The sequence below is a fragment of the Sturnus vulgaris genome, chromosome 3 (assembly GCF_052056855.1).
Source record: "Sturnus vulgaris isolate bStuVul1 chromosome 3, bStuVul1.hap1, whole genome shotgun sequence".
NCBI lineage: Eukaryota > Metazoa > Chordata > Aves > Passeriformes > Sturnidae > Sturnus > Sturnus vulgaris.
This window is the reverse complement of record NC_142245.1, coordinates 24,414,144-24,437,534: the sequence shown is the minus strand read 5'-3', so window position 1 is coordinate 24,437,534 and position 23,391 is coordinate 24,414,144. Positions and strand designations below refer to the sequence as shown.

The window sequence follows — 23,391 nt, the reverse complement described above, 5'->3', positions numbered from 1 at the left end:
TGACTGACAGCAATAAAGTGGGAAGATGCTGAGAAATGTGTTGTTTCCACCCAGCTCAGGAAGCCTAAGCTCCAAATGGCCGTGGTACAGCTGCCTTCTCAGCAGCAGACCTGTGCTTTGGCAACAAGAGGGAGAGTGTGTGGTGTGTGCCATTCCTCTTCCCGTTATTATATACCAGCCAAGGCACCCGAAACAGGAAAAGACATCAGACAGCCTTACTTGAGATTTAGGATGGGTAAAGAGGATACTGAGGCAAAACACAGCCCCACAAGTCCTACTGAATCCCAAAGAATATAAAAGACATTTCCAAAAGCCATTGCTCCTGCCCTCTGTAGCACCTAGTCCTGGTCAGACCACTTGGACACACATGCCTTGGTGTGCATGGCTGTGTGTGGGTGGACGCTGTGAACTTCAATGAGATGAAATCACCATGCCCTTCTGTAGGGTCTCAAGCTGAAGTGAGAGGGTGTTTTAGTACTGAGCTTTCATAAATACATACATCATAAACACCCAAATACTTCTCAGGGCCAGCTGGTGATAAGGGGCACTGAACATCATCAAAACACTCCCAACATGAGCAGAGGGGTACAAGGCATGCACAAGTGTGGTAATCATAGGGCTCTCCTTTGTAAAAACCTGAACTATTTTATTGCAGCTTATACTCCTCTATCAGCCTGTCACACATTTAACAAATACACCTTGACTACTATAAGGTGTCAAATAGTATTATCAACAAAACTAGCTCAATGCTCTTGCATAAAAGTCACACCTGAATTAGCCATGAGAGTGCTGATTCTCCCAGAACACAACCAGGAATCACTATTTCTCCTGACCCTCAGCCTTGGAATAAAATGGATAATGAAATCCCTTCTTCTCCTTACTGGAAAAAAAACTGCTTAACTGTCTGAAAAGCACAGCTCTGTGGGACTTTTAGTCAGGCCCCTTAGAGTTTTCCAATGGATGAACTTCGAGAACCTGGTCTGAGTGAAAGCACTGACAGATGGAGAGCATCAGCCAAGGCTGGGATCTCCAAGTTCTTCTCTGTCCCTGACCCAACAGTTCAAACTTCCACAACAGCAGAATCCCCAGGCTCCATGGGCACTGTTGGCTGGCAGCAAGGAGAGGTAGGGAGGTTCCAGCTCCTCCTGGCCATGCCTCCAAGCTCCAGAGCTGCCTGTGGTGTGTGCTCTCCCTGCAGTCCCAGCAGCCAGGCAGGCAATTTTACATACTTATCCCAGGCTTACAGGGATGCCTTTCCATCAGCCACTCCCAGTTCTCCAAACCAGCAAGTGACACTCCCACGGGGTAAAGCTCACTCATTACTTGAAGTTATCAGCGTGGAGATGAAAGTGTGCTATCCATGCACCCATGTGGCTTCCATCAGTCACTAGCAGATGCACAGCTTTTGTTTCAGCAATACTTATTTACAAAATCCTTCCCGAGAGATTATTCCCACATTTGCATGAACACAGCCCAAAAAGAAACACCAAGTCTACTCTAATTCCTCAACATTCAAATCTCAAGAGGGAAAAAAAAAAAAAGCAAGAAGAATTCATGGTAAGAGAGCCATTTCCCTAAAGACAACTTGCCTGTTAAGACTTCCCATCGCTGCTAAGCAACCTTTCTGTGTGCCTGTCCCTGAGGAGACGTGGAAGCCATTCCATGCAGCTTGAACCAGCTACCCAGAGAAACAGAGTCAAACTGCAAAGTGTTAGCTGTGCATACAGAGGGGTGTGTTAGCTGTGCATACAGAGGGGTGGCTGGCAGGCTCCCTGGCTTGCACCACTCCTTCAGCACCTGGAAGCAGTCTTGCAGAAGGCAAGCCTGGATAACAACTGAATCCAGTGTTGTTCCCATGAAGTCTGCAACCTTCTCCATGCAGCATCAAGAACTCTGGGACAATCAGTATGGAGCTGAGGAACTGAACAGCTAATGGTAGAGAAGGAGATGCCTCCCTGTGAAAGTTCCTTTAATGCCAGTTAAGAGATGAAAAGCACCATTCCATTCCCACTGTGATGCAGGACTGGCTCAACAAAAGCTAAGCTGATTCTAATATAAAAATACTCAGATCCCAAGACCCATAGAACACCATAGAGATAAGCCCACTATCTCTTGCTATTACCAGAGATGTCTGTTTTTATATATTTTGCTGTTGTAGAACAACTTCTCTGTGCAGCAGATGTCTTACTTTAGAAGAACTTTCAATATGATTTCTGACATACTCATAACCAATTTGTGGAGATGTAAACTAGACTGACTGCAAGGTGGACAGAATCTTGCCCAGATTTTCAGGCTCAGAGGGTGGCAATGAACAGCTGGAAGCAAACCAGTTACAAGCAAAATTCCCCAGGGCTGATATTCAATCCCAAACTTTAATACTGTCATATTTGACTTCTATAATCAATAATCTCAACAGCAGAATGGAAATAGAGGGTCACCACTGCTGGAGGCAATTCCTAGAAAGGAGCAGAGGAGAGTCCAGGGCAGAAGGGAGGCTGATTGAAAACTCAGTCGATCATGACATGACACTACTGTGAAGAGATTTGAGATGAGACTCCCCTTGTACAACTTAATCTTCCAGAAAGGAAAACAGTTGGGATTTAAAGCTGAAGGTGAGTTGAGCATCCAGTTTCTCCTCTACACATTCAGGCCACAGAGAAAATTTTCACAACAGAGCTTCTAAACAGAACACCGTCATTTAACATAAAATAAAAAATAGAATACACTTAAAATGAGAGGCCAGGGCTCAAGCACGAATGCTGGCAGGGGCTCACATAGAAGGAGAAAGGACAGAAAAGGGTCTGTGCAGCTGCACACTCCATTTCCACCATCCTAGGAAAAGGAGTGAACTGTATAGTGCAGGAACACACTGAACCCTTCAATTCCAGGTGGTTCCCAGTGCTAATAAAGTGGGAAGCATACAATTTACTTGCTTAGTGATCAGCATTGAAGACTAGTTTGAGGGACATAGGAGGCAGCTGTAGAGAACCAGAGGAGAGCTGAAAATGGAAACAGCCTTGAGAATCCACAAGCATTTCATCTCAGCCAAATTCCCTGTAACATGACATGAAGTGGTCAGAGAGCTGTGGGAGCACTGGCTCTTGGCACAAGTCAGAAGGCATCAGGAGTTTGTTATCTTGGTTAAAGACTTCCAGCAGAGTAAAAATGAGCCTCCTGTGGCAGACTGGGGGGAGTAAAAAGTGTTATCTTCTAGTATGAACAGAGTAAATAATGTTACTGATGTGAACCTCGACCCTTATCCTTTTATAAAATATAACTTACAATCCTTTAAAAAGACGATTAGACTTTTTGGTAGAGGTCAAGAAAGGTTTAGCTGACTGAAGCAAGTGACACTAATAATATAATCATCTTACACTTATAGCCAGGGAATTGCAGATGTTGCACATCCAGGTATTTCTGTCAGCTTGTGATTAACAAGGGGCACACTTGAAGGAACAAGCTCAGCAAAATTCTAAAAACAACATTTAGAAAGTACTTATTGAATGTTGACATGAAAAGCTCATACTTGATGCTTTCAGCTTTGTTTTGTATTTTGTTATGAAGGTTTCGTATTTGGGACTTTTTGTGGGTTTTGTTGGACTTTTCTCCTCCTCCCACACACAAAATATATTCTAGATTGTACACATAATACATAAATATTAAAGTTATAGCCAATTTATTACAGATATTATTTCCCTGATACTGAAACATTGTTATATATAAATATTTCTACATTAATATAAACACATGCAAAACAAAACAGAAAATGGAAGTCTTGAGTAAAGAACGATCAAATTGCAAAAAAAAAGATAAATTGTGTACTTTGCAACTGTTTGTGGTTGCAATATCCAACTCTGATCCCAGAGGAAAAACAAAAAATCCTTCTTGCTGTCAGCATTTTGGTTTGCACAGAGAAATCTGTCAGAACCATCAATTATCTTTTTAATATTATGATTACAGGAAAAGAGTTTTTCAATGCAGTTACACATTATTTGAAACCGTGGCACATAGCTTAAAAAGCAGAGGAATAGTAACATCACCAAAAAAGTGGGATTTCTAAGTACCATGCATAGAAAATTGTTGGTATGTCAACTACCTTAAGTAGGGAATGGCAAAGATAAAGCATTAAATATCATTTTCCCCTGCAACTTCTCCATGTCCCTTTGTAAAAAGTGACAGCAATATATAAATGATCCAATCTATGACAGGTAATAGAGACAAAAGTAGTCTGTACTGATGTTAAGAAAAGGAAATCCACATTGGCCAAGTTTCTTTATTTGATACTTCACATCTTCACTCAATACTATTACTGAATGTTTGAAAAATTGTCCTGTACACCATGAATATACAAAATTTATCTGAAGCATTAAATCTGTAAAAATAGGAACAATTCAGTCAGACCAAGTGTAACTGAAGACCTGGCAGAGAGTGAAGGGAATTGTTTATCCGGGCTGAGACATTGTCAGAAATTAAGACTTAACTAAAAGAACCATAGACTATTAAGGAAACAGAACTATGTAAATTAAGATTTTACTAATTTTTCAGAAGATAGGAGAGGGAAAGGTAATGGATTTTATTTTAAATCAGTAAGCATAATGTGATTTTTAGAGACACCTTGGAGGTCTAATTACATACAACTAGAAAACTCACTGCCTTCAGGCACCCTCATATCAAGTGCAAATCTGCGCAGTTATAGAATATATTTATAAAATATACTATATGCAAACATCTTTACAGAGCTTTAAATCAAGCCAAAAAGTAAATATACTTGATGGGACAACAAGGGCAAAAAAAATATGGGCAGTGTAATTGTGACCCTTCAAAGCCAGAGAAAACCACTCAGTTTATCTGCAACAAAAAGGATGGGATTTGCACCTTAAAAGTTGACTGCTAACAAAAATGAAAAAAATATCTTCTGTGCTTCTGAAAATTAACATAAAATTAGCTTTCGTGACTTTTACATATTATTGTTATCTTAAAATAACTTCTAAAGCACAATGTCAATCCTTGAATACCAATAACCAATCACGTAATCGAAAGTGAAAGGATTTCCCAGCTAAATTCAAATTAAAAACTACATCATTCTAAGGAGTGCAGTACTCTGGAAAAAGCTTTAAATTAAATTATTTTACTTGTAAAGCTAGTGTTAGGGTTTCTTTAGTTAAAAAACAACTGGAAGCAAGAAAGCTGCAAGAGTACAAATGACAAAATCCTTTTTAAGATACACCAAGTGAAAGGGTGAATTATCCACTGATGCAGACAGAAACATCCATTTGCTACATTATTTGCTTCCTTACTTCATTCCATTGCATGTACACACAGCGTAAGTATTCAAATGCAGAGTAATAAATAAACCGGCTCAGATTACTAGCAAGGGGCAAAACACAATCCAGAATTGTGCTCTATCTAGTTTCTGTTTCAGCAGTCCTTTTCTCTTCAGTTCATATGAAAAATCATAGTCAGACTTCCAAAAAGAGTCGTTCTTTTTTTTTTTTATCAGAAACTTAAGTTCATTTGCCCAGGTTTATAACCCAAGACATTTCTGTGAAGGAAGCACAGTGCAAATTATAGGACTAATAAAACCTGCTTACATAGAAAGAAGTTTACTTGATTAATGTTAACTGGTATCTTTATGAAATACATTGTAAAACAAAGATTAAATAACAGGACCGAGTTTGTTGGGGGGTTTTTCCTTTGACTTTTTTCCTCATCCCTCCTTTGAAAAGCTTACTGAATTACAAAAATCTTTAATAAAGTTCCAGTCTTCAGCAGATAATCATTATAAATGCTGCCAATCAATGCCAACTAGAGTTTGATTTGCTTCTTGTGCATGTCCAATTTCCTCTGTAATACTGTGCTGCTGCCAGAGTTTTTGAATCTTTTTAAATCGCTCTTTGCACAGATGTAAGGGATTCCCACGTCTGAAAAGGAGATAACACTTATCAGGAATGATAAAACACTGCAACTAAGCACAAACACTCAGGTGTGACAATACTAAGTCTTAGATAACCCCATAAAATACTACAATATTTAGACAATCCTTTAACATTATTCTGTTATCAGAGCAAATCAATAGGTATTTAGATGAGTATCCTGCAGTGCTACCTTGTTTGGTGCCCCTTCCTTACAGCTCAGCAGTTCCCTCCAGGCTCTGGGAACCTCAAATCCAGCCCACAGAACTCCAAATGCAGGTTTTTAGCAACCTTTCTGGGCTGAACCAGCTCATATTCTCTGGTTCTGGCAGTTTCAGCAATAGGAAGCATTAACAATACCCAGTCCCTAAATTATGCTCACATAAGAAGCAGAAATAGGAGTTAAGATAACGAACTACCACATTATTTCCACTTGGTATTAAATTAACACAGGTTATAAAAATAAATGCACTAGATATAAATGAAATTTTCAGCCTTAGTTTCTAGTCAACTTCACAGATGCTAGAAAGATTTAAAACTTTTAGCAGTTTTCAAGACAACTGTTTTTAACCTGGGGAAGATCTTTCATGAAATATTTGTGACCTAAAGCCACATATTAACATTTAAACACCTGAAGATACTAGATGCAGCAGCAATGTCAAAATATAATGTTACCTATATAATCAAAACAAAAAGATAACATAAAAAGTTATTTCTCTTAATTATAGATACTTCTCTAATTTCTGTCTTTAAAGGATGTAGTTTTTAAAATATTTACCTGAGTCCCTGGTCTGTCTCTCCATAGTCATCAAGATAAGGAGGAGGATAAAAGCAGCCCTTTGTTTTCCCAGCTAAAAATAGCACCTGACATTCTCGTACTCTGGAGAGAAACAGAGAGAAGATTTTTAGGTGTTGATTTTTAAGTGAATAGTTTCTCACACTCTCAGAGACGCTGCTTTTCCTGTTTTTACCTACTCTCATTCTTTATAATCCGCACGTACAGATTTTTAAAGGCAATTTTTTTAAAACTGCATCTTATTCTCTTCCTGTTATAACTCCTCAGTAGCAGCTAAAAACAATGTCGTTTCATGTCTTATTTGCAGTCTGTGTAAAATACTCAACAGAACCACAAGAAAATAAAACTATTTTGCTTCCCACTAATCTTTGCCAAAGTGAAAACAGACATTATCTAACCCTTCCCTGTATGCAGGAAGACAACTAAAATGATTTTTTATGTTTTCACCAGCAACAGCAGCAACAAAATCAAAGTATTTACCTTCATAATTCTGTAATACTTGAGTAGAAATAAATGCACAGGCAAAACAAATTCCCTTGAAAATGAAATTTCAACTTTCTTTGAAATTTTATCTTCAAAGAAGCAACCTCTGAACCTAACACCAAAGCATAGGAAGATGAATACACTTCAGTTTTTAGGCAACCCTGCTGTTAACAAAACACTGCCTTTACAAACTACCTCTGCAATCACATATATAGAACTATTAATTTAATGACCTCTAACCCAGCAATGAGAGAAGAGGTGTTCAGCTCCTTACCTAAGGAATATGCCCACTCCAGAACCACAAGTGTATGTATGTGCAGTACAAGCTCCAACATCTTCCCCTTCAAGTTCAGTCTGACAGCAGTAACTCTGAGAACACAGCATGGTCCCACACACAAGGCACAATGTTGGGGCTCTGCTTTTGTCACCACCTGATTTCGGACACCTTTTGTTAGAAAAAAAGGAAAGAATAAGAAAACCACTGTATGTGTAAATTGTAAAAAAGATTCAGAATTACTTTTGATCACATATAATCAACAGCTGAAATTTCTACTTCACTGTTTCACTGAATACAGGGCAGTAGGCTGATAAATGCTACGTGCCCTTTATGATTTCATACACAACTTGCTGAGACTTTTAGGTTAAAGGTTTCCCAGCTGATGGAAAGGAGCAGCAGACTTTGGGGCGCTCACTGTAATTGCACACAACTTACGAGAAATTGGATGCTTGGTTAATGAGGCAGCTGTAGTCGTCCGGAAGGTCTATTAATTTGTTGGATTCTCTTGCATAGCTAGAATAAAGCAATCAAATCAGCACTCATATTTCAGTGAATAATACACAAGCAACTTCAAACTCATTCATGTTTTCCTGACTCATCTAAACAGCATCTGTGAGTAATTAATTTTTTAAGTTTCACCATTTTCTGCCGTTCTTTGAGTAAAATTGTAGCACATAAAAAGACGAACGCACAACATCTCTCAAATAAACCACCTCCCCTTTTATTAGCCTTATTTTTTATGAATTTGAGAAAATGCAGAGGTGGAAAATACATGTCATCTGTATGCCTTTAGCAAATCTAATTATTAGGTCACTACAGATTTAAAAAAAATTTTTGCTCTCCTGTATAAGTTTGTTTCTATTTTCTTTTTGTCACTAATGTTGAATGGAAAATAGTCTGACTTTCAAGTTTAGGGAACTTGTATCCTGAAGAGAATGAAATATGCATGCCATGTAAAGGACTTATCTACTATAAAATACTTATATATTTGAAGTATATATAAAAGTAACAGATACTATACACAAAATTATAATAATCTTCAAGTCTAGGAATAATACAAATTAGACTGAAATGCAAATAGAGGTTTGCAACAGAAGCAATGTACTAGAATATGCTGAGAGGAAAAAGAAATCATCACTGTCAAGTTAGACATAAGCTTGGGAAGAGCAGATAAGAATCAGCAAAAGGAACACATGGAAAAGATTCCAACAATCACATGTGGCAAGAAATCAATTACAGAACCAGAATATTCTTACTGTGTAAGAAATTCTGTTAATGGTCTGGTGTTTCACAGATGAAGTGATTAATTTTTATTTTTATCAGAGCCTTATTGTATGCACAATGTTAAAAGATTGACTTTATGTAGTTAGCACAGGAACTTAAAAAGCAGGGATATGTTTTTAATGACAGCAATGTGAACTTCCCATTCATTGCTAATTATTAGGATAATTGTTAACCACTATTTTTACCCAGCCTTCAGAAAGAACAACACCCTAAATGCTTTTCTACACCCACTAAGTATTAAAAGCATTCTGAATTCAAAGTAATTATGCAGCAAGAACAAATGTATGAAAAGCTGATTTTCTTTTCAGCAACTGACTCGGTGTTGGCTTTACTGAAGGAATTGGATTCTTTAAAAAGACAATTTTAAAAGCTCTTCAAATGCCTGGTATTTTTAAAGGAAGGTTATACACACCTTTTAGCAACATCATTTTTTTTTGCATCAGAAGGTACCAAATAATAGGAAACATGAGATGAAATTTTATTACTTCTAATTCCTGCACATCAGTCTAAATAAAACCCCATTATTAAACTTTGCCTTTAAAATCTACTCATTTAAGCAATATTTCGTTTTCTTATAAAATTTTTTAAAAAACACTTCTTCCCTAATATCTTTATTATTCAATAAAGCAGAACAGATATTATGTTATTATAAACACCCATTAGAAAAAAAATTTGGAGAAAGCTGCAACATTTACATTTTTCCCTGTCTCTGCATAAAATCTCTTTATGTTTACCTGATAGCATGTCTCTTGCCTTCCAGGTATCTTTTTACTTCATTGTTACTGCACCAACTACAGGAAAAAAAAAAAAAATTTAATTCAATAGATGATAGAAAAACAAATAAGGAAAAAATCCACTAAAAAAACCCACTACAACCAAAATGGTTTCTTTCAAAACGCTTCCTTCATAAATACTTTTCAAAATCTACAATTCACTTCTATAGGTATTCCTGGGAGAATACCTATACTACTATTTTGTGCAGGACTCTTCATTATATTAAAACTTAGCACAAAACCACAACTTACCTTTCTATTAATGTGTTCAGAATCTCACTGTTTTCTTGAAAAAGGCAAGTGAGGTTGTTTGGCAAGGAAAGATAGCTACATAAGTGTTCAAACTGGTTTGCTCCATTTACTGAAAAACAAAAAAGGTACAACTCACATAACTTCATATTTAAAATGTCTATTATGTCCACCTTCAGATTTACATTCTATCCCCACATGTGCCATTTGTGGAGGGCAAAAAAGCATGTTACCTACATAGATTATCTGGGGTGTAACATAACATAGTGAATTCACAGAGGTATCATAGAATGGTTTGGATTGGAGGGCACCTTAAAGACAATCTCATTCCAATCCCCCTGCCATAGGCAAGGACACCTCCTGCTACACCAGGCTGCTCAAAGCCTCATCCTAACTGGCCTTAATATTAATTATTAGCAGATGCTGATTGAATGAAATCAATGCAAGCAAAAGTAGGTCTCATTTGAAAATAGCAATCCGTGGGAGCTTTGAAACAATCAAAATTTCCCTTATAAATAGAAGTGAAGCAACTTCTGTTTTAAGTAATCTAGAATGGCATTTACCTCTATATTAAAAATACATTTTAAAAACAAACAAATTGAATTTTTTTGCCTTTTTCACTATGCTGATATGATGCTGCACTGGTAACAAGCCCACATCCATGCAATCAGTTCTTCAGACAAGAGTGTTTAAATGTAATTTATTTTGATAATTAATGTTTACGTCTTGAAAACTGATGTAATACAAAGCAGACAATACCTTGAATTTCTGAGGGTGCTGGGACTCCATTTAAGTAATGAAAAAACAAAGCAGAACATCTCAGGAAAGGCATGATTCCAGCTTTTAGATTGCTCCACAGGTGCCAGCCTGAGGAAATTTCTTTCAAGGCACTTAAGGGAATAAAAGAAAAAAAAGTTTGCTTTTATTTAATCATTTCAGTTTCAGAGCTATATTTGGTAAGTCTTCAGTCACACTGCATACTAAATGACTGACTTCAGCTGAAACAACCACTATGCAAAGTGTTCATTTCAAAGCAAACTCCAAGAAAAACAACAAACCAGAGATTCATAAAAATGGCACCAACTGAGACATTTAAGTCCCAGTAATTTAAGAAGAATTCCATCTCATTCCAACCCCCCTGCCATATACAGGGACACCTTCCACTAGACCAGGTTGCTCTGAGCCCCATCCAGCCTGACCTGGAACACTGCCAGGGATGGGGAATTCACAACTTCTTTGGGTAGCCTGTTCCAGTGCCTCACCATGCTCACAGAAAACAACTTCTTCCTAACACCCAATTCCACCTAAAACCTACTTTCTTTCCATTCAAAGCCATTCCCATCCTAACAAATTTTCTGTACTCAAACACTGCCAATTCCAGATTCTGCAAACTGATTAAAAAAAAAAAAATCTTTCTGAGCACAATCTTCATGAGCAGGTATCTTCCTGATCACAGATGAATTTACAGGAATGGTTACTTAAGTGAATCTAGAAGTGCTGGCTAAGAACAAGATATAAGAGTTCTCAAGTTAAAAGTGTCATCTTTGACAGCACTAGTATATAGAATTCAGTCAGTAGTTAATGTTCAGTTCAGGAAGGAGAAAAACAACTAAATTTTATCAAAAGATCATGGTCTTACCTTCCTGTACACTGGCAAAGAAATTTATATAGTGTAAGCACGGCTACTTCCTCTTCACTGTTAGTGTTTTCTTGGTCCATGCCATTCTCTTCTGAAGAAGAAATACATAAGTAACAAATTGTTTCATAGATACAGGTTTATACAACAAGAATGTATTTTTTCAAGTTTTGATAAAAAAAATTCACTGGGATAGACTATGATGTACTAGACAGCAGTTTTCTGCTGCACATCTCATGTGGTAAGTTTTTGCTATTGTCAGCTCCAGCGACGTGCTGGTTTAGTTGTTTAATTAGTTGGGTTTCTTGACGTAGCTGCTTGGAATTCTTTGCTTTTGGCAAAACTATCCAGCCTTATCCAGCTCCTCCTGCCAGGAGATACATTGATTCCTTACTTTGCTAACTGCAACTCATTCATCATGCAATGCCTAAGCCAAGTCTGGAAAAGAACACTACCAGGCACTGCTACAGTAACTGGAAAGCCAGGATTCATTAGTAGCTATGCTCCAAGAAACTCCCAGAGTAGAGTCATAAAGACAATGTGACTGAGCTTTGATGAGTACAATTTATCAATACTCTTCGTGGGCTCAAAGACAGCACCAACATTTCTATTGTGTAACTGTAAACTGCACACATTTACCAGCAGCACCATAGCTTTTTCCTAAGTAAAGACTGGAGGAATCTTTTCAATAAAAGTTGAGACAAAGTGGTATTACCTGTTGATGAGGTAAGTAAAATTTGTATTATGTGTGCCATAGTGACAAGATGAAACAGGTGAAGATCTCCAGTGCCAAGACTAACCCCTGAAAAATCCTGACAATGTATGGCAGGGAAAGAGAGCACCAAGCTTACCTGTGAAAGAAAACAAGAAAGTTGGTACATTGCTTTTCATTTTGAATCTTCCCCTTTTCTCTGCTCAGGCTACAACTACACTCCTTGAAGGCAGCATATTACATCAGGCTAATTTTGAAGCTAATTACACAGACGTTATTTAAAGGAACAGCAATTATCTATCAGGAGAGTTTTGAGTCTGTTTGGATTTTTTGGGTTTGTTGTTTTGTTGGAGGGGGTTGTTTTCATGTATTTTGGGGGGTTTTAGCACACAAAGAGTATGCATTCTGTCTCATCCCTTTTTAATTTATAGAAAAGAATACTTTTATTCAATACTTTTATTTAATACTTTCATTTTACTAAATTTAAGAAGTCTTCCAAATGTATTAAGTAGTGAAAAAATACTAAAAAACTGAACATTTCTAAAGGCTCCTAACCCAGAATAAAGAGAAAGTTTTCAATAGTTTTTACTATCCAGTGCCTACTGGATCAAAATATTATTAATATATATTAAGAAATACTTACCAATAAATGAAACATGTCAATATCAAGTATGCAAGGAAGATTCCCATTTTTTTCATTAGGCACCAGTGCTACGTATTTTGGAGAGAAAAAAAACAATATTAATTGAACATTTATACATGGAAACATTTTAGTGTACTTTAGTTAAAAAATGAGAGCAATCTCCTTCATTTACATAAAGAATTTAAAATACAAATGTACCTGTTTTGGCCAGAGTCAATTCAAGAACTGTTCAACATTATCAGAAAAGAGTTTTGCTTACTTTATTGTATTAAAACAAAACAAACCCAGGTAGCCATTTGTACTCCCATGGTAACTTTCACTGCCTGGGTTTCCAGGGGGAGACAGAATGAGACAGTATCTCAAGCTCTGACAGAAAAAAGCTCAAACAATAGTGACTAAACAGGAACACTGATTGTTATCTCTTGGACAGTTGCTCAAATAAAACTTCTGCAATTTGCTTAACTTCACAAGACTGCCTGAAGAAGCCTTACATAAATCATTTGCTTTACTGACTCAAAAATGCATTGCTACAGTCTCTTGAATTCATCACTTTATCTCTGATTAAGGTAGAGCCAGGTGTTGGCCTCTCCCTCTCTGTAGTATTTACAGTAACCACAAAGTATTAACCAAAATCACTCGAGATGACAACAGAAATTCACACACTTAACGAATTGCAAGCACCTTCACCTAAAAGCAAACACAAATTCAGTGTTTTGAAAAATGTTAGAAGACATTTTTAAGTAACAATCAAGGAACAGTTGCTTACTTCATTACTCCAAGCAGTAAAATCTGATTTGTAATGCAGCTCTGGGTATATTTTACAATGTAGCTGCAAGTATTAAGCTGCCAAGTTTAAAAACACCACTACATTAAAAAACAGTCTCATCATGACAACTTGAAAATACTTCAGCTGAAGGCTGCTGCCTTGGTGGCCAAAAAAATGGAGAGCTGAAGACATGTGACATTTGGTAGCTATTTCTATTAGCAAATATTTCACCACGACTCAGATTTCAAATGCTTTTCCTTTTGTCAGCATATAGCCACAGAACTCAATCCAAAAGTGTGAAAAATGTCTGTATCAAAAACACGACCAGAGCAAGGGACTTCCAAAACCGAACTTATTTTCAATAAGTCATCTTTATGTATTGTTTACAGAATACAGAGAGATCAAAGGCTCATAATTTTCATTATTCCTAACCTGAAAAATTAAAATAGCAGAAACTTTTCCTTCATGAAAATAAAAGCAGTACAGTTGCTTCTGTCAGTCACAAGGAAGAAGAGCTTTGAAGAAATATTGATTCAAGTTCTCAAGATAACTCAAAACACTCAGAACACCATACATTGCAAAGTTCCAGTCAAACAGCAGCATTTTCTCTTGTGCTTCACACAGAAAACAGATCAACCATTGCTACAAACAGATGCCAATTAAGATTTTCCCCATTAAGCTGCCAACTGTTTGCTGAAGTAGCTGGTATCCATCTACTAGTAATTTCAGTATATCAATGCATGTTAAAAGTTTCTCTGCTCAGCTGGCTGGAGATATTAAAGTTATCACATTTTATAATACCCTTTCAGAACAGTCCTCTCATGGCCAATTACTTCATTAGGCTGAACTTCAGACTTTTCATCTATATCTACTAATGCTTCAAGCTTGGAACACTTTGGCTGTTCTCATTAAAATTCTCAATTAACACATGACATTACATAGTAAGTCCTGTCTTATCAGAGATCCTGCTTTTCAAAGAGAGAAAAGTTGCAGATATATTACAGACTTCTGCAAATATCCTTTCCACACCAATCTTAGTTTCTTCATCTTTAAAGCTCTGGTGGATTATTTTTGTGAAGGACCACATTTCCTTCTCCTTTGCTCTGTGTATCTTTCTCTAATGAAGAATCAACAGAACTCGTTCACAGCAAAATATCCATGCTTCTCTTGGAGCTGCAGTCCAAAAGAAATGTCTTTTTTCTTCACATAACACATATAGGTGGAAATAGCAGCTCTTGGCTTAGTGCTTAAAACCACTACATAAAATAATCTTCTAATCAATCCTAACAGTCATTCTGAAAGCAATCATGTGTATCTTCACAAAAAAAAACTGCATAAGGTGGCAACTTACATGCTAATAGAGTACAAAAGTGACCCTGTACTGCTGAGAGAGATGAAACTGTCCAGTGAGCTGCTGCAAATCTTGTTAGCGATGTAAGGCAGTCATCCTGTAAGAACAAAGAAAAAGAAACACTGCCACAGTTAATGAAGTTCCCCAACATGAAAAGGTCTTTTGACTTAACAGCATTTTTTTAAGGCCTTTCAACTGCAGTTTATGGGGGCAGTTTGACTGTTTAAGTACATGACAGTTACTTATGTTTATGCAAGTATGCAAGTTCCTTTTGGCATTCTTATTTTGACTGTTACCAGGAGAAACTGAAGCCTTAATAAATTCTGTGTTTGTAGGAAAAAAACATAACAGTTTTTCTAGATGTGATTTTTAAATAGTTTAATAATCAGATACAGATCAACTAAACAATAGCGTCCAACAAATAAAATTATCCAATAACCATAACTTAAAAATGTAGATATTCCTCACTAATGAAGCACAAGTCCCTCTTTTTTCCGCCAATTCAGAGGAATTGCTACTTGTTCCTTACCTGTCGACAAGGTAAATGACCAAATAATGGCTTATCTTCATCAGCTAAAATTCGTTCTGGAAAAAGAAAACAAAATTCATTGTTGTGAGTTTAAGCACATTTTGAAAATCCCCTATAAAGAAGCCAAATGAGCAGATCAGTACCTATAGTCTGTATTGTGTAAGCACAGCTGCCCCAGCACATTATAGGTACACGTGGGTCTTCCTCATTTGGATGAACCTTCAAGCCTACTTTGTAAGTTGCTGTACCAAAAGTTGTCAGCATCTCTTTTATGCTCTCAGAATAAGGGTTCCTGAAACAAAGAAAGCAATATTACTAATTCATTCTTTCCTCCACTGGCAGCATAGTACCTCTAATGATAAGCATTCACCCCACAGATGAACAACTGGAGTTTTAAAATTTAAGTGACAACTCCAATATCCTTCTTTGGATCTAGTATTGTGTAACCTCATTTTTTTTGTGACAGATCCCCAATTATTTTTTATTATCTGTTTGGAACCAATCTCATTTTTAGTGTTAAGAATATCTAGACTTCAAAGACAAACGTCAAGGCTAAATTACAAGAAATGTGTGTGACTGAAAGCTAAATCTGTTATCAGCTGGGGTAAGAGTCTTGCATTTTGTGTGCAGCTGGCAGACCAATGTGTGTACTCTAACAAGTTTTGTTAATTTCTCCTGAAGTGAAGAGAGTGTAGAACCAAACTTCTTTACAGCTGAAAATACATATTAACATTCTCTCCATTTCATAGTCTTCCTTCATGTTTTACATGTTGTGCTGGCTATAATGATGAATCTTTCATCCAGCTACAAGTACATGTCATAATTTATATAACTGCAGCTTTCTGCACAACGACTTAGCACATTCACTTCTGAAATTCTACTGAATTACTTAGAACTTTTGGGCTGGACTTCAATGTTACCATCATAATGATTTTAACTTCTCTAATTAAAGCAAAATTCATATATTTGCCCTAATTATTGAGACCTTCTATCACGGAAATTATGTTCTATTTTCACATTATGATTTGATGATTGATTTTTAATGATTTGTTAATATATAAATACGTACTTGAGTTTGAAATCTGGTCTAAATCCTTCAGGTAATTGCAGCTGATCCATTTTTTCTGAATGACCAGAATGGCCTGTACAAACAAAAAGTAATAAATCACTGATTATTCACTCTACACAATTTCTACATTATAGAAAGGTGCAGAAGCAGAATCTAAAATTCCATCACCAGAAACTGAAATCCCAAACTGTTCTTGCCAATTTTGCCATCATCTCTCAACTCCATTGTGGCAAAATCAAAGTGTTTGGTCTCTTCCATGAATATTATAACATTTTCACAAACAAATACACAGATTTCTTCAGACTTACTTGCACAGTCTTCATTTTGAAGTAACTGTAGGGCTTTTACTTGCTGGGATACTGTTTTGATCCACTGAGTTAGGTTTGGTTGGCCTGAAAAGTCTAACCTGTCAAAAAAACCCCAAAAAACTGTTAAAACAATCCATAAACAGAATTAGTATTTCATAGGCATGCCTACATAATTTATCTGTTTCTCATTGGGCTCTTTCTCTGCTGCCAATGCATTTTTCTACAGCTCCTATCCTTTCCTAATATACAATAACAAAGTAAAATCCAAAAACCTAAATATGCATACAGGCAATCCACTTGAGTTTATCAGAACAGAAGACAACAAACATCCAGGAAGGTCTTCTGGGGTGTAGCTGCTTTGGCATCTTGTTTTTTTATATTTATTGAGGACATTTATAAATCAAACTGACCTGTTAAACAAAACTCTTGGTGGAGGAAGCAGAGGAATAACAGTGTTGCTCAAGCATTCACAAAGTGGACAAAGGAATTCACCATTTTCTACATCATAACTTGTGTGTACTCGTAATCTTTGCTGTCTTCGTTGCTCTTTTGCTTGGACTGCATCAAAATACCTTTAGAAAAGAGCAAGACATTAGTGGCAAATCATTATTACTTGAACATAAAAATTTAAAAATTCTTAGGAAGACACAACGTTGTCTTTCCCCAAATATAGATAAGAGTATTATCAGAACAAAAAGCCTCTACCCTCTGACTGATAAAGCATTAGTGATTTTGGCTGCCAAAATCTACCCTAAAGTGCTGAAGTTCACTGGGCTCTTAAAATAATGGTTAAGTCTGAACATTACATTTAGGGAAAAAAGGGGAAGAGGTAGACAGAAAGTTAAAGCCTTATAAATCCAAAACCAAATCAACAAACAAAAAACCCCAAACAAAACAAAACGCCACAAGCAAAAAAGCCCCTCAAACAAACAAAAACCACAAACAAACAAACAAACAAACAAACCAACCAACAACAGAAAACCCAAACCAAAAAACCCAACTCATTTTTAAAGAAATTTTTTTGGAAGATGCCATGAGCACTACCCTTGGGTATTTTCTGTTACAGGCCACAACCAAAACAGCAGCAGCCGAAAAAGCTGTTGGCTGAACTCTCTATAAAAAAGGAACTGAATTCACTGCTTTGCTAAATGTAACTCCTATTCCAGAAGCCTCTGATGTGGTTTAAAGCATGCCCAGTGATGACCCCAAAATGATCTGAATACAGGCACCTAAGGGCATTTCCAGGAGATTATGGCAACCACAAAGGACTGTACACGAGCTACACAAGAAGATTAAAAACCTATCTTCAGTGAGCAGTGACATCAAAGACCACAAATGAAGCCTGTGCTATTACCTGTGTGGTAACAGCCACAGAATTTCTGGGAGCTCCTAACAGTCTTCATACACAAGGCAGAATTTGAAATTAGGCACTTCAGAAGACAAAGCAAGGGCCTAATTGAAGTCAGGGGCATGAATGGTTTGAATTTGTCATGTGCCATTAGCACCATACAACACTAAGCATGTTTATATGCCTCCAAAAAACAAAGAATAAAAACAACTGCAAAAGGCTTTCTTAAAATGCTAAGAAACAAAGGATAAAATTGAGTTTATGTTGAAGATGAACTTGAACTAGGTCACAGATGTTTCTACTTCAAATTAAACCTATTGGAGGAATTAAAAGTGTAAGGGATGCACTGTCATTTAAAACTCCAGTAGAGAGCAGAAGCAGTAGCAAAAGCATGTCTAGCAGTGAACTGCAAAGCAAACAAAAAAAAAGTCGAGCTCCAGATACATGTGCACCACAAGGAATTATGCACCAGGATAAACAAGGAAAGGGAATGAAAGCTGCCATGTATGCTTTGGACCCTTCTTTACCAAGATAACAGTAAATGAAAATTATTTTGAGTATGTTTACAGCATTTGATTTTTACTCTTTTTTCCAACAGAAAAAAAATTGGCTTAGTCACTTCCTGAAATTCCTTTTCAAGTTTACTACATTGGAGGAATTTTGCCATTAGAATTAGTGCCATTAGGCAAACTGGTAACATAAAATGTTATTTGAACTAAAAACTTAAATATAACTTTTTACCTTTGCCAACAATGAGCATGCATAATATGTCCACAGCTACCCGTGTGTGTTCCACATGACAGATCTGGGTGCATGAATAAGGGGTCATACTTTTCTGCATTTAAAGGAAAAAAACAAACAAATTTAAAATAAACATTTATCAAAAGACTTGCCTGCAGATTGGTGCTACCACATTTACATTCTAATTTAACTTTATCACAGAATTGTAACTTGTTTGATGAAATATAAAACACATTATTAATCCATAACAATCTGAACTGTTTAAACCATTTATGAGTATCACCTTTGGTTTGAGGGTACTAAAAGGCTGTGCTGTACTGTACTGTACTAAAAGGCTTCAAATCATACTTTTAGAGGTGTTGGGCCCTGGTAAAAGTCCCCAGGATTGACCTGCAGTTTTGGTCGTTCAGCACCATCAAACAATGAGTTCGAGGACATTCATCTTCAGAGTGAGAAGGCAAAACAATTCAGTGCAAAGATTTCTATGTGTTTACACATACAGAATCCAGAGAAACCTTTGTAACAATGGCCTTGCTTGCTGTGATCTGTTTCACAAAGTACCTAAATCTGAGATTTTTTTATTATCACAAAGAGGAATTTCAGATGATATAACTGAAAGGAAGAAAATGCACATCTTGTGCTCTTAAAGCACTACATTAACACCTCCTCTCTCTGATGTTACAGGCATGGTTTAAGAACAAACACTTCTGACTTTAAGGGTTTTTTCAACGGTTATAAATAATTTGTCACAAATGAATGGCAGAACATTGAGCTCATGCCTCACAGTGATTTACCTTATTCAGCACACACATTTCTACCTCACCGAAAACATAGTTTTGCCACTGATTACAATGAAGCCAATCACAAACAGTTAACATAAGAAGGCTATGTCATTGTCTCAGATGAAAAAATGCTGTTGTCACAGTAACTTAAACATTCTTTAATACTTAAGAGAACTATGAACAGTTACTTACCGGGATCTGAAGTAATTTTGTTTCTATTTTTAGACAACACAGTTGATCGCTGAATAAATGCTGCCAAGACCATAGCCCTGCTGTCCACTTTAACTTCTTGTTCCTCCTGGCACAATATACACATAACAACCTGCCTGGGTTCAGCTACTCTAGTTTGCTCTGGACCCAAGGCTGTGAGTTTTGCATCTGAAATTACAGGGCTAGAATATTCAAAGAAAATTAGTAAGCAAATTATTTGAAAAACATTATAATTCAGATCACGACTTAAGTGTGTTTAGTAAGTTTCTTAAATTTATTATAAATGTTCTCTTACAAAAAAATAACTTCGGCATTTATATAACAATTCCTATGTCCCCAGAAGTAGCATGTATTTTCCAGAAAAACTTTATACCCTCCCAGTAGTATAATCCGCTCCAATTTAACACAAAAACTGAATCTGCAGCCCTCCATCATCACCATCCCTTAAGTGTCTGATATGAATTTTGAAAACACTCAACTTCCCCACAAAATCATTAGCATTCTCTAATTTATATTGCCAATTACCAAGCAGATTTTCTTCCAGATCTTCAACAGACATATAATCAGCCATTCCCAATTCACTATGTTTAATAACACAGTCTCTTCAGCATTATTAATAATTGACTGGGTGATTTTGTACAAAAAATCATTTGCCTGTTTATGTTTATATTTACCCCAGAATTCTGACAGAGAGGGGGAGGAAGGCATTCCATTTACTGCTGGTTTTTTGTCTCTGAAACTAATGAATAGTTTTCCATCAGGATCGAAAAAAAAAAAAAAGCTTTTGAAAGTGATAACAATAGGACAATCTGTAAACATTAATGGGGAAAAATTTAAACAAAATGCCTTTACCTATTTTCATGGACTCCAGAGGCTGAAGTATCCAGCTCCTCTAGAGTTTGCTGAAAGAGTTCTTTGTTTTCATTAATGAAGTGCCGTTGCATCTCAGACATCTGGGCCATGATCTTTTCCCTTCGCAGTCTGGCAATCTCAGCTTTTCGCTTCCTTTCAGCTTTGTCTTTATCACGTGAACTCTGAAATTGTGGTGCTCACTCAGTCATTCTTAAAGTCTTCTTACAACAGATTATTTATTTTAGCAACTGCCATGTGTAACTTGTACTAACCTCCAAACAATAAAAATCTCATAAAAGACAAAAGAAAAGTCTACCAAAGAATTATTTTATGCCCTCTTTTCTTTAGCTTGGGTTCAATGCCAGGCAGAACTGCAGATGTAGAAGGGGAACCTCTTCCCCTCAACCTTTAACTGTGTTTTGTATTTCTCTTCACTTTAAACATTCATAGGATAGAAGGGTAAGAGAGTGACATGTCTTGTCTCTGGTGCTGCTCTCCCTCCCCAGCAGCTGCATTCCTAAATGCACTACAGGACAAGGTCTGTGTGCAGTACCTAGAATATCACATCAAGCTATACACATCAGCAGAGCTTATCTGGATTGACTTGCATGTAAAAATACATAGACACCATTTCTTTTAGCAACTTTCCATGGAATCTGAAATTATGGGAAGAGCAGAAACATTCAGTACTGTGACTGTACTACAGACAACTCTACGGAGTAGAATTGCAAAAGAGGTGGAGACTACAATATAGGAAACAAAGAAAAACAGCTTAGGGACTAGGCTAAAGGACTAGGGATTTAGGGACTTTACCAACAGGTTCTTCAAACAAACGAGTTTGATCTATAAACTGTGAGAGAGATTTTCAGAAATCACTGATGTTTCCCAGGTTTGATTTAGAGCTACGATTAGAAATATAGACCTTTGTAGTCACCACTCAGACCTGTTCTAGATCAGCTGTTACAGATTGCTTTTACCTCCTCCATAATATTTCCTTCTGTCTCGGCCACAGGACTTGAAGAAGAGCTTTCTCTTATCTTTTTAATAGTATTAAAAGTCTGTAAGAAAAAAAAAAAAAAAAAAGCCTTTGTTTGGGACATGAGAATATAACTGTAAATACTATAATCCTAACTATACAATGTGCAGTATTGGAATCCAGAAGAGTAAAACTAGGTACAACAAATCCACATGGGAAATAAGGAAATCATGCCAATGTAATTAGGAAAGTTTCAAAAATCTTATTTCCATGATTTTCAGTGGTAATATAAAAAATATTTACCTTCAATATCCATCTGATCATGTCTTTGTGCACTTCCAGATGAGGTGCATTTTGCAGTGTTTCTAGCATAGCTAATATGCTGGGGGAGTTATTGGGTGCTTCTCCTGGTTCTGAGAGAAAAATTACAATGAGAATTGATTACACTGTTACTGGCAAATTAATAATTCACTAACATGAAAAACAAGAAACCCCAATGCTTGTTTAGCAATTGAAGAATTCCTTCAACAAATAGGCACAATATGTAATTTTTAATTCTTCCCCATTGCAAACCTTCTAAATCCTGAAAAGTTTTGCTCACTGACTGTATTTTCTTACCAAAAAAAAAGCACTGTATGTGCTCCCTGGCTGTTTTCAAGGAACCTCCAATATTTTATTTCCCACTACTTTAAATGGAACTTCCATGTGTTAGCAAAACTAGAGGCTTTAGTCAGACAATACTAAGGAGAGTCAAGATTAAAAGACTATTTAATAATGCAACTATGATTTTTGCAATTGCATCTGATCACATGCAGCAATCTTTATCGAGATGTTACTTAAAGATATTAAGAATCAGATCTAGAGGGAATTATTCAACCTCTGGATTTCTTCTCTAGAAAATGCCTTTAGCAGTGTACCATCATAGAATCTACACATGTAGAAAGCATTTATCTAAAGTCAACTTGATAACATTTTGATGGATAAGCAAATACACTTTTCTGCTAAATACAGTTTCAGAAGAATAAAATATGAGATCCTGGAATTTTCAGTCAATTCAAATTTGTTATACATTTGAAAAGAAAGGCATACTTGATATTTTCTGAGTGAAGGTAAATGTTACAACATTCTCCTCACTGAGATTCTCCAGATGTTGTTTTTCTTCTTGTAGTGCCATTCCAATCAAATGCAAAACCTAGAGAAAAATTAGAAATTTTAGTTCTTTTCTCACATAATTTATATAATCTTGTTATATAGTTTGACTAATTCATTAAGAAAGAGGAAAGCCATAAAATACAATTATATATTATGAATATATTTGAAGTTATTTCAATATACCAAATTCCAAAGCTACATTACACAGGAGCAACAGTGTTTGGTTTGAAACTTTGCCACAAGGAATCCACATTAAATACTTGTCTCTTTCTGTCTGCTGTCCTGACTAGTGAGTGAGAAGTCAGTACTTCTTAACTTTTTCCCTACCCCCTGTATGTTACCATTCCACGTCTCAGAAGAAGCAGCACGAAGCAGACTTTAAGTCCTTTTTACACACGAAAGTTTAACGACAAAAATTTAAAATTTTAAAGTTAAATTTATTCTCTCTAGAAACACATTTTAAAATAATGTCACTTTTTAGGTCAGTAAAGAGCTGTAATCTCCTTGAACTTAAACTATGTAATTACCCTATTTAGCACTAT

General features: G+C 36.4%; 1 protein-coding gene across 3 annotated transcripts in view; it reads right to left on the bottom strand.

Moving 5' to 3' along the window:
* Positions 1-3,659: 3,659 nt before the first annotated feature.
* UBR2 (ubiquitin protein ligase E3 component n-recognin 2) overlaps positions 3,660-23,391 on the bottom strand; it is a 55,580-nt gene continuing 35,848 nt past the window's right edge. For 2 of the 3 annotated variants that reach the window (XM_014887406.2, XM_014887407.2), the window contains exons 26-47: positions 22,787-22,889; positions 22,001-22,110; positions 21,699-21,779; positions 20,722-20,903; positions 19,852-20,051; positions 18,878-18,971; positions 17,199-17,360; positions 16,789-16,886; positions 16,481-16,553; positions 15,555-15,703; positions 15,412-15,467; positions 14,883-14,979; positions 12,766-12,833; positions 12,126-12,261; positions 11,414-11,504; positions 10,534-10,664; positions 9,778-9,886; positions 9,487-9,543; positions 7,904-7,981; positions 7,466-7,636; positions 6,691-6,792; positions 3,660-5,921 (exon numbers count right to left, since the gene is read on the bottom strand). In XM_014887406.2, coding sequence (XP_014742892.2) covers positions 5,780-5,921; positions 6,691-6,792; positions 7,466-7,636; positions 7,904-7,981; positions 9,487-9,543; positions 9,778-9,886; positions 10,534-10,664; positions 11,414-11,504; positions 12,126-12,261; positions 12,766-12,833; positions 14,883-14,979; positions 15,412-15,467; positions 15,555-15,703; positions 16,481-16,553; positions 16,789-16,886; positions 17,199-17,360; positions 18,878-18,971; positions 19,852-20,051; positions 20,722-20,903; positions 21,699-21,779; positions 22,001-22,110; positions 22,787-22,889 — 2,490 coding nt within the window. In that variant the 3' untranslated portion in view covers positions 3,660-5,779. The remainder of the gene's footprint in view (positions 5,922-6,690; positions 6,793-7,465; positions 7,637-7,903; positions 7,982-9,486; positions 9,544-9,777; positions 9,887-10,533; positions 10,665-11,413; positions 11,505-12,125; positions 12,262-12,765; positions 12,834-14,882; positions 14,980-15,411; positions 15,468-15,554; positions 15,704-16,480; positions 16,554-16,788; positions 16,887-17,198; positions 17,361-18,877; positions 18,972-19,851; positions 20,052-20,721; positions 20,904-21,698; positions 21,780-22,000; positions 22,111-22,786; positions 22,890-23,391) is intronic. The other variant, XM_088161217.1, reaches the window with a different exon arrangement.